The following is a 12239-nucleotide window of genomic DNA, read 5'->3' on the forward strand; positions in this document are numbered from 1 at the left end:
GCAAGGGGAGCTGGCGAGTAAAGGAGCTTAAGAAGCTTGAATGCTGGCTGCATTGGACTGTGGAAGGTGAAGATGTGTAGAAGAGTCATGCTGTGGAGCTTATGGACTATTGAACTACAATTCCCAAGGAAAGCTAGGTTTAAGGGGAAGAAAAAGCAGGACGCAAGACCAGTGGATTTCCTCTTGCTGCAAGGTGATTGGGAGAGGACACACTGCTGTTTGTGTGTGTAGCACTACCCCTCCAGGAGTCACTGGTGAATGTTGGTTATCTCCCACCCTGCACAGCCAGGCACACACATTTTACAGTCAATCCTAAGACAAGAAGCAGTCCTTGCAGCTTTGTTTCGTTTTTTTCATTTAGGGGAATTGAACTTGGATGGGGAAGGGTTATTATGGGATGCCCACTTAATTAGTAGAAACTCTTTAGGGACACAAACTATATAAATCCGGTATATACTCACCCCTGTTCTTCTACCTGAAGCACAGACTTGCTTGTAGAATTACAACTCCCAGGATCAGCTAGCACATTGAGGATGGTTCTGACAAGAGCGTATTTAGACCATAGCAAATGCCCTTTGCAGGCAGGTACCGTGTCCCCTTTGGGTGTAGCAAAAATAGAGGTCTTTGGTGCCAACTGTCCTCTCCTGTGGCTACTGCTCCCAGTACCACCTCTTTAGGCACTGCCAGCCCTCCTGGCTCTAGCTGCCTCTTCCACTAGCCCGCCTATGTTCTTCTCACAGTCCTCCCAGACTGACCTGCATCCATCCCAGACTGCTTGCACCCAGTCCCTTCAGGCATGCCTCTCAGTCCTCTGACTGCAACACTGACTAGCTCACAAGGCTGTCTTTCTCCCTGGAGATTTACCCGGCAGTATCCTCCAGCTGTCCTCTCTTTGCTCGCCTGCCTCCTGGTCAGGAAACCTTTGTGTGTCATGAGAAGGGTCCCTTCTGCACCAGGCCTGAGTTCACGCCCCCCCCCCCCCCCAGCAAACTGGGGAGCTACTCTCAAAGGTCTCCAACAGCCTAACACCCCATCTCCATCTTCCACCCAAACTCTTCACTGACCCAAAATGTTTGAGGGGGCCTGCCCGCCAACCCTTCTGTTAGGGATTGGTCAGGGCCCTCAGAATACTCCAGCTAGCTCCTCCAAGACTCTTTCTAACTGCTTCTGAAACTCCTCCAAGTTTCCAGCATGCAGGGAGGATTTACCAGGAAAGCTGCTGCAAGTCATCCAGCCTGCCTGAGTCACTCACCCGACCAGAAAAACACACAGGCTTGGCTACCAGCCAAGCCTGAAAATTGACTCTACACTAACACAAAAACATCCTACTCTAGCAATTCTAGAGGATGCTAACACGCTGCATAGTTTTCTACAAACATGAGGCTGGAGCCTAGAGGGAGTGAGAGCCGGTATCCTGTGTGCAGAGGATCGAAGTTGCCTGGAGTGAAGGGCTAAAGTGGGAGCTGATTGCTCTGGGACCAGAGCCATGCTGTGTGGATACAGAAGCAGGACCAAACACCTAGAGAGTGGGGCAAAAGTGGCTGCTTCGCCGGGACTGGTGTGAGGGCACTACTGCCATTAATTTGTTGCTGCTAGCAGAGACTTGAGCACATAGGAACTGGACATTTGACTAGCAGGCCTTTACCAACTGCATTCAGATTTGACTGGGTTCTATGCTTATGTGCACCATCGTAAAGACAGTGCCCCAACGTTTTGCTGGCTGAAGAGTTAGAACAAAGGACTGTTTTCTCAGATTAGTTGCTCTACAAGGACTTCAAGTAGTGTCTATAGAGTACCTCTGCAGTAAGTAGGAGTACCTCTGCAGTAAGGTATGGGTTTTAGCATGGTCATTCATATAGAGGTGCACTATAGCAGTATAAAATACTGGTTGCAGGAGCATTATCACAGCACTGACTATTAATCATATAATCACTGATAATGTTATATGTGCCATTGTTTAATGCTAAGCCTACAGTTGCTCAGGTATAGATTAATACAACCATATACTGTAGGTGAATAGGAAAATAGGGAATTCGGGCCCACCCAACCGATTTTTCTTATTAAAAAAAATATATAATTTTATTAATACAGAATTAGTATAAATAAAAACATAGAATCAAATACTTATTAAAATGACATGGTAGCAATCCATGTATATCACCAGTATCACTCATATACTGTAGGTCTTTAACCAGTTGCCGACCGCCTTCTGCATATATACTGCGGCAAGGCGGGGTGGCTGCGCAAACCAACGTACCTGTATGTAGGTCCGTGCATGTGATGTTGTGGAGCAGGAGCACTCCGGCGGGTCTGGCGGACTCGATGTCCGCCAGCCACCTGCAATCGCAGTAAAGAGAGGCAGAACGGGGATCTGCCCATGTAAACAAGGTAGATCCCCGTTCTGACAGGGGAGGAGAGAGAGATCAGCTGTTCCGAGTGATCAGGAACAGGGATCTCTCTCTACTCCTAGTCAGTCTGTCCCCCTGACAGTTAGAAAGCACCTCCCTAGAGAACAGTTAACCCTTTGATCACCCCTAGTGTTAACCCCTTCCCTGCCAGTGCCATTTTTTACAGTGATCAGTGCATATTTATTGCACTGATCACTGTATTGGTGTCACTGGTCACCAAAAAGTGTCACTTGGGGTCAGATTTGTCTGTCGCAATGTCGCAGTCCCGCTAAAAATTGCTGATCCCCGTCATTACTAGCAAAAACAATAAAGAAATAAAAAGTCCCTAAATCCTTCTATTTTGTAGACGCTATAACTTTTACAAAAACCAATCAATATATGCTTATTGCGATTTTTTTACCAAAAACTATGTAGCAGAATACATATTGGCCTAAACCAGTGTTTCTCAATTCCAGTCCTCATGCCCCCCCAACAGGTCAGGTTTTCAGGATTTCCCTCAGATGAAAAGGCTGTGGTGATTACTAAGGCAGTGAAACTGATCAAATCACCTGTGCAAAATAATGGAAATCCTGAAAACCTGACCTGTTGGGGGGGCCTGAGGACTGGAATTGAGGCCTAAACTGATGAATACATTATGTTTTTATATATTTTTTGGGGATATGTATTATAACAGAAAGTAAACAATATTGGCCCGGATTCACAAAGCACTTACGCCGACGTATCTCGAGATACGACGCGTAAGTGCAAATATGCGCCGTCGTATCTGTGCGCCGTGCCCACAAACTAAGATACGCCAGAAAATAGGCTTCATCGGACCGACGTAACTTGCCTACGCCGACGGAGAGTGGGCGCATATTTACGCTGGGCGCATTTGCCGCACCCATTGATTTTCTAGGCACATATGCAAATGAGGGAGATACGCCGATTCACAAACGTACTTGCGCCCGGCGCATAATATACGCGGTTTGCGTAAGTCGTACGTCCGGCGTAAAGTTATTCCCCATATATGAGGCGCAACCCATGCAAAGGTATGGACCAGGGAACACAAGCCGTTGTATTCTACGTCGTTTATGTTGTACGTGAATATGGCTGGGCGTAGGTTACGTTCACGCCGTAGGCAGTGATCCGTCGTATCTTAGGCATTCGTTCCGACGTGATTCTGAGCATGCGCACTGGGATGCGGCCATGGGACGGCGCATGCGCCGTTCGTTATTCGTATCTATCTGACACTCGGCCCATCATTTGTATGGGGTCACGCCTCATTAGCATGGCTCACGCCCACTTCCACTTACGACGACTTACGCCTAAGAAACCCAGCACAGATTTGGCAGCACTGGCTTTGTGAATACAGTGCTTGCCTCTCTGCGCTGCGTCGGCGTAGCGTAAAAAAGATACGCTACGGCGGCATAAATATGCGCCGATGTATGTGAATCTGGGCCATTGTTTTTTTCAAAATTGTCACAATTGTTTTTGCGCAAAAAATAATGGCAGAGGTGATCAAATACCACCAAAAGAACGCTCTATCTGTGGGGAAAAAAATCTATTTTGTTTGGGTACAACGTCGCACGACCGCGCAATTGTCAATTAAATTAACGCAGTGCTGTATGCAAAACAGTATTTTGTGCTAAGCTGCACATAATAGATAAAAGAGAGTTCCATGTAAATGATGTATGCACTGGGGTATGGTGAGGCACGTGTGGTAATTTCACTTATCTCCTTCACTGAGGTCCAGTGGTCCAGTAAATCAGCATGCTTACCCAAAAAGTCTATAAGAACTCCTCCAAAAATGAACAATGACCATAATGAGAAGAAAGAGGTCCACATTGTACTGTGGAGTGCTAGACGTGAGTATGGAACTCAGTAAGACTATACCTGACTCATCATACCGCCATCTATAAATATTAGTCCCTGCTGTTTGTTAAATTAGTGAAACATGTCACAGGTAGTAAGCCATTGCACAGGTATAGAAACTATTATATATTTATTTGTGAATATTAATAGATTGTTTATGGGAGATATCAGCAGCACTTTAAGAATAAAATCATAGTGTAAAACAGTATACAGGATCAACTGATAAATGATGTGTACCTGAAGTTGCAATGGAGATAAACGCAACAGCGCAGAAGAAGATGACAAAGATCATCTCAATAGTCATCTGGAACCATCGCAGTGTAGACAAGTAGAGGAACCAGTTTGCAGTGTGTAAATTCAGTGCTTTGTGAAACAGGGTTTCAAAATAGGGCTGCCTGCCAAAGGCTCTAAGTGTCCACAAACCTTTTAAACTTGTTATCAGGTGAGCAAAAATTGGACTACGAGCTGTAAAAAGATAAGAAATGTATTTGTAAATATGCTGGCAAACTATCTCAGCATACATAAAAAGTAAATTGACAGATGACACATTAAATGTTAAATGTTAAATATATAACTTACATTACTGTACAACAGGCTGCATTCACAATGCTATACCATGTGTTTTTTTTTTGTTTGTTTGTTTAACAATTGGTATATATCGCTTGGTGGGTGTTATTTTCACTGCTAAAAACATAGGTTATTATGGAAAATAACAATTAATATAATTTAATGAACTATGTCTGTCATTTTAAAACTGCCATGAAAGTTAGAATATATTTTATGTAGCTACAAAAATTGCAATTATATACATTCTATTTGCACAGGAAAATAAATAAAATTGCAGATCAGTGCAATGCTTTTTTTTTTGTTTTGTGTATAGTATTAAAGGGTTAAAATACTGATCGTGAGTTTATTGCTTTGTGTATCCACTCTAAGTGGATTGCAGAGAAGGTCTAGGGCCAAAATTATTGCTCTCGCTCTAACGTTCGCAGAGATACCTCACATGTGTGGTTTGAACACCGTTTTCATATGTGGGCGGGACTTGCGTATGCGTTCGCTTCTGCGTGCGAGCACACGGGGACAGGGGCGCTTTAAAAAAATATAAATATTTTATTGTTCATTTTACTTTTATTTATTTTAGTTTGACATGTTTTTCCACAAAAATTTTTAAATTTTGATCACTTTTATTCCAATTACGAGGACTGTAAACATCCCTTGTAATAGCAATATAGCATGACAGGTCCTCTTTACAGTGAGATATGGGGTCAGTAAGACCCCACATCTCACCTCTAGGCTGGGAAGCCTGAAATAAAAAAATAAAAACACAATCCTGGCTTCGATTGTAGCGTTGAGTCGGTAGAAGCAGGGGGGGCATATTGCAGATTATTGCAGACTATTGCGGGACATTGCAGAGTATTGCGGAGTATTGCAGATTATTGCAGAGTATTGCACAGGGGGTATTGCAGAGTATTGCACAGGGGGTATTGCAGAGTATTGCACAGGGATGGATGGCTAGATCTGTGACTGCAATTGCTGCTGCTGCCTCCGCTCTCTCCCCTCTCCTCTCACACTGTACCGATCGGTACAGAGAGGGAGGGAGGAACCAGCGTCATCCCAATAACGCCGGTTTGTTTACAAGTGATTGCTCCATCATTGGACGGAACGATCACGTGGTAAACCACCGCTATCAGCGGTGATTTACTGTGATCCCTGATGTCACGGACACTCCCATGTGTGCGCCCCCAGGGGGCGTGCGGGAGCGCGATTCTGGAAGGCCGTTAATTAGCGGCCTCCCAGATTTAAGCAACCGCCATGTAGCCGTACTTTGGCTGTGGGGCGGTTGTCAAGTGGTTAAACTAGCCATAGAGGGATCAAAATTTGGCTGGTTCAGCAGAGACATTAATCTAATGATTGACTTCTCTTGAACTGGCTTGTTGGAAACATTTACTTTGATCAGTGCTGCAGTGCTGATCAGTGTATTCTGACATGTAGGTGGGGTGGCATGATGCAGCAGCAATAATACACTCAGTCCCAGTGCAATGAAAGAACTTAAAGCGGGGGTTCACCCTTAGAGGGCACTTTTCCCCCTTAGATTCCTGCTCGTTTTTACTAGGGGAATCGGCTATTTATTTTAAAATATGTGCAGTACTTACCCGTTTACGAGATGCATCCTCTCCGTCGCTTCCGGGTATGGGCTTCGGGAATGGGCGTTCCTTCTTGATTGACAGGCTTCCGAGAGGCTTCCGACGGTCGCATCCATCGCGTCACGATTTTCCGAAAGAAGCCGAACGTCGGTGCGCAGGCGCAGTATAGAGCCGCACCGACGTTCGGCTTCTTTCGGCTACGAGTGACGCGATGGATGCGACCGTCGGAAGCCTCTCGGAAGGCTGTCAATCAAGAAGGAACGCCCGCTCCCGAAGACCCATACCCGGAAGTGACGGAAGAAGATGCAGCTCGAAAACGGGTAAGTACTGCTCATATTTTAATACAAATAGCCGATTCCCCTAGACCGAACGAGCAGGAAGCTAAGGGGAGAAAATTTTTTTTTTTACAAATGGGTGAACTCCCGCTTTAAGGTTGCTGCACTGAACATTCAAAATAAAATATAATGAAAAAAAGTCTATATGGTGAAACAGTTCATGCTGTTCTCCATGGTGAAGAAAACGATAATCCATAATCAGAAACTCTTGTGATGTACTGTAGATCCAATGTGAGTAAAGCAAATGAATACACCAATAACAAGAAATCATATAAATTGCCTCCTTACCGGAAACTTTAGACTCCAAATTATAAGATTCAAATGGCTCTATCACAATTTCCATAGGGAATAGATAAAGAATACCCACATAGTGTAAAACTGTAAATCCATTTATTCAAATATAGTAGTACTAATATCTCACAGCATTGCAGATATGATCCAGCATATAAACAAGAGTAAAAAGTTCCAAGGAACTGATCCATATGTGCTGTAACCTCAGTGTGCGTAGTGACGTCACAGACATGGGCTCTATCCATGGAGGAGTCCATGTCTGTGACATTACCATGCACGCTGAGGTTACATGGCATGTGGATCGGTTCCTGTGAACTTTTTTACCCTTGTTTACAGTGCCTTGATAAAGTATTCCCACTCCTTGACATTTTCCACATTTTGTCATCTTACAACTAAAAAGGTAAATGTATTTTATTGGGATTTTATGTGATAGACCGACACAAAGTGGCACATAATTGTGGAGTAGAAGGAAAATGATAAATGGTTTTAATTTTTTTTTTACAAATAAATATCTGAAAAGTGTGGCATGCATTTGTATTCGGCTCCCTTTACTCTGATACCCCTAACTAGGGGTGCAACGGATCAAAAAACTCACGGATCGGATCGATCCTCGGATCAGGAGTCACGAATCGGATCATTTTCGGATCAGCAAAAAAAAAAAAAAAGGGTCCGTTTTTTCATTGGTCCAAAAAAAAAAAATTATATATATATATATATATATATATATATATATATATATATATATATATATATATAATAAAATAATATATTTTTTTTTTTGGACCAATTAAAAAAAGGAACCTTTTTTTTTTTTGCTGATCCGAAAAAAGAGCACAATAGCAATTCACAGGGGTGGATTATAGAGGAAGCAGGTGAGGCTGTTTGGGACTTAAAGTACAATCTTGATGTTTTTACAGCAAAATATATATATATATATATATATATATATATATATATATATATATATATATATATATTTATATTTTTTTTTTTGCTGTAAAAACATCAAGATTGTACTTTAAGTCCCAAACAGCCTCACCTGCTTCCTCTATAATCCACCCCTGTGAATTGCTATTGTGCTCTTTTTTCCCCCTTTCCCCCCCCTCCTCTCACACCAGTGCTTCACTGCTAACATTCCCATTCAGCTTGCTAGAGCCCAGTGCACAGCGTGACACGCCTCCCCGGGGAGGCGGGGAGGCGTGTCACGCTTGGCTCTGGCAAGCAGACTGGCCGCCGCTCCGGAGCTAGGCCGAAGCCGGGGACTTTCCTAGGCCTAGGCTCCGGAGCGCTCCGCGGATCGCGTGGTGTGATGATCCGAACGGGGTGGCCCGTTCGGATCACGGATCGGTGACGATCCGTTACACCCCTACCCCTAACTAAAATCTAGTGAAACCATTTGCCTTCAGAAGTCACCTGATTAGTAAATAGAGTCCACATGTGTGTAATTTAATTTCAGTATAAATTTAGCTGTTCTGTGAAGTCCTCAGAGGTTTGTTAGAGAACCTAAGTGAACAAGCAGCATCATGAAGGCCAAGTTACACGATGGACAGGTCAGAGATAAAGTTGTGGAGAAGTTTAAAGCAGGGTTATGTTAAAATATATATTTTATAAATAAAATATATCACAAGAACATCTCACAGAGCACTGTTCAATCCATCATCCAAAAATTGAAAAAAAATGTCACGAATGCAAACCTAACAAGACATGGCCGTCCACCTAAAATGACAGGCCGGGCAAGGAGAGCACTAATCAGAGAAGCATCCAAGAGGCCCATGGTAACTCTAGAGAATCTGAGTTGTGCACTCCACAAATCTTGCCTTTATGGAAGAGTGACAAGAAGAAAGCCATTGTTGAAAGAAAGCCATAAGAAGTCCCATTTGCAGTTTGCGAGAAACCATGTGGGGGACACAGCAAACATGTGGAAGAAGGGATGAGACCAAAATTGAACTTTTTGGCCTAAAAATAAAACGTTGTGGCATAAAACTAACACTGCACATCACTCTGAACACACCATCCCCACTGTGAAACATGGTGGTGGCAGCATCATGTTGTGGGGATGCTGTTCTTCAGCAGGGACAGGGAAGCTGGTCAGAGTTGATTGGAAGATAGATGGAGCCAAATACAGGGCAATCTTAGAAGAAAACCTGTCTGCAAAAGACCTGAGACTGGGTTCACTTTCCAGCAGGACAACAACCCTAAACATACAGCCAGAGCTACGGTGGAATGGTTTAGATCAAAGCAAATTCATGTGTTATAATGGTCCAGTCAAAGTCCAGACATAAATCCAATTGAGAATATGTGGCAAGAACTTAAAATTGCTGTTCACAGATGTTTTCCATCCAATCGGACAGAGCTTGAGTTATTTTGCAAAGAAGAATGGGCAAAAATGTCACTGCAAAGCTGGTAGAGACATACCCAAGAAGACTTGCAGCTGTAATTGCAGAAAAAGGTGGTTCTACAAAGGTTTGACTCAGAGGGACTGCATACAATTGCACGTCACACTATTTAATTGTAAAATAAAATTATTTTTAAAATAATAATGGAAAACCATTTATCATTTTCCTTCCATGTCACTATTATGTGCTACTTTGTGTTGGTCTATTACATAAAATCTCAATAAATGATATATATGTTTTTGGTTGTAACATGACAAAATGTAAAACATTTTAAGGGGTATGAATACTTTTTCAAGGCATCGTATATGCCTGTAATACTGTGAGTTTTTAGTACTACTATATTTGAATCAATGTATTTACAGTTTTACACCATGTGGGCATTCTTTATCTATTCCCCGTGATCATTGTGATGGAGCAATCCTTGGCACTAGCCATGACATTATGCCCACTGCCATAACAGTGGAGAAGGATTGGACCTTTCCATCTTGGGCTTGTTAATAGCGCCTTTTGACTCTTATAATTTGGAGTCTAAAGTTTCAGGTAATTTATATGATTTCTGGTGGAGGTGCACCTGGGTAATTGGTATATTAATTTGCCTTATACACTCACATTAGATATACATCACATCAGAGTTTCAGATTTTGGATTACCGTTTTCTTCACCAGAGAGAACAGCATGAATTGTTTCACCATACAGACTTTTTTTTTATTATGTTTCATTTTGATGTTCAGTGCGACAACCTTTGTTTTTTATTCAGTTATTTCACAATTTGTGCTATTGTGTTGTTGCCAGCAGCTTTTATGTTTCTACCTTGCAAAATATTTTTTCTTATTCATCTTCATTGTAAGAACTTGTATTAAAATAATGCAGAGAAAGTTCACAAATAACCCGATAAAAAGGCAGCCCAGTCGGGAACACTTAGGCCCTGTACACACGATCAGTCCAAACTGATGAAAACGGACTGAAGTTCAGTTTCATCAGTCCAAACCGAACGTGTGTATGCCCCATCAGTCAGTTATCTTTCGGTCCAAAAATTTTGAACTTGCTTTAAAATTGAACTGATGGACTGATAACCCAGGGCTCAAAATTTCAAGTCCGGAGCCACTAGCCAGGCCTCAAGAGTTACTCGCCACCAGTTGCCCCACCTAATTCATACACTGCCCTGTGCCTAATTGCACCCGTAAACATGCCCTCGTAGATTATCTCATGGAATGACAATGTTTTATGCAGAATCAAGTTACAAAATTAAATATTACCAACAACAACTTTAACAAAATGGGACAGGGCACTGGGGGCAGACCAAAGGGACAGGGCACTGGGGGCAGACCAGAGGGACAGGGCACTGGGGGCAGACCACAGGGACAGGGCACTAGAACTGGGTCTCTTCCCCATTCTCTTGCTGTCTCCTCTGCAACTCCCATCCATCCTCTCTCTCTCTCTCTCTCTCTCTCTCTCTCCCATTCATCTCATCATCAGGAGCCTGTGTGTGCGGCTCCACGCTTGCATGTCCCCACTTCCCCCTTTTATTCAGGCTGGCAGAGAGGAGAGGAGCTTCAGCACAGCGGGAGGGAGTACAATCCAGCGCTGAGATCCACACAACTGCACAGCCATTGACACTATAGCACAGCGCACACTGACAGCGCACAGCACACATTGAGACCAGTCTGTTCACAGTGCTCAGGCTAAACTTACATAGAGCACAAGGAGAAGAAAACTGCGCAAACTAGAAGACTGCCGCTCTCATGTCAGGGCAACTTTCAGTGAGCGCTGCACCGGAGTGGTTATTTTTGCAATCCTCCACCTTACTCATTACTTTCTGCTCTCCAGCTACATTGGTCGGGGCCCGGGGGAGGGGGGCAGGCTCAGAGAGGTCATACTGTTAGGTCCCATGGCTTAATGAGAATTGTAAGTAGAGCACCTGTGTGCGCGGCTCACCAGACTACTTTTCCCGAGCATGCACCTTTCTTCTTCGGCCGCCAATCTCATCGGGACTCTAAGTGTAGGCACAGATTGGAGGGAGATTGGTCATGCAGCCCTGTCATCACTCGCCCCCAGCTTAAATCCACTCGCCAAATGCTAGTAGGCGAGTGGAAATTTTGAGGGCTGTGATAACCGATAGGTCAAAACCGTTGGTTAGTATGTAAAAGCATCGGTTCAAAACCCGTGCATGCTCAGAATCAAGTCGACGCATGCTTGGAAGCATTGAACTTCGTTTTTTTCAGCACGTCATTGTGTTTTACGTCACCGCGTTGGACTCGATTGGTTTTTGAACTGATGGTGTGTAGGCACATGAGACCATCAGTCCGCTTCATCGGTTAACCGATGAGAACGGTCCTTCAGTCCGTTTTCATCGGTTTAGACTGATCGTGTGTACAAGGCCTCACAGTTCCAACAGTGTGTAGAGCTAGCAGGATTCAGCTGAACTGACAGCACTTGTAGTGAGGGGTAGAATGCAGCCTGGCCATCTTGTGCCCAAGCAGTCAGATGATAAGTCGTGAGCCCTATGCTTTCCCTTCCCCATCGCTGGTTCTGTCACTTCCAGGTGGAGTACCTGTCCCTACTCTACCAACTCGCAAAATGCACGTAAAACCTGATAAACAGGGCCTTACAAAGGCTCTACCTGACCCAAGATGGCCACTAGAGTCACATGGGGTGGCAGCAGGAAACCATGTACCTATTTAATTCCTCTCCAACTGCAGTGCCACTGCGGAGGAGCACTACCCACAGTGGAGAAAGTAGACTGCACCTGCCTACAGACAGCAGAAGAGTTCCTGCTGTCAGAATACAATAACACAGCGGGGAGGATTCCTACAT

The 12239-nt window shown here is 43.9% G+C and overlaps 1 protein-coding gene across 1 annotated transcript in view; it reads right to left on the minus strand.

Annotated features, from left to right (window-relative positions):
- The window catches only part of CFTR (CF transmembrane conductance regulator), a 208500-nt gene that overhangs the window by 26300 nt on the left and 169961 nt on the right, over nt 1-12239 (minus strand). Inside the window, 1 exon segment of the mRNA XM_040343760.1 lies at nt 4497-4724. Coding sequence (XP_040199694.1) covers nt 4497-4724 — 228 coding nt within the window.

The sequence above is a fragment of the Rana temporaria genome, chromosome 3, assembly GCF_905171775.1.
Source record: "Rana temporaria chromosome 3, aRanTem1.1, whole genome shotgun sequence".
Taxonomy (NCBI): Eukaryota; Metazoa; Chordata; class Amphibia; order Anura; family Ranidae; genus Rana; species Rana temporaria.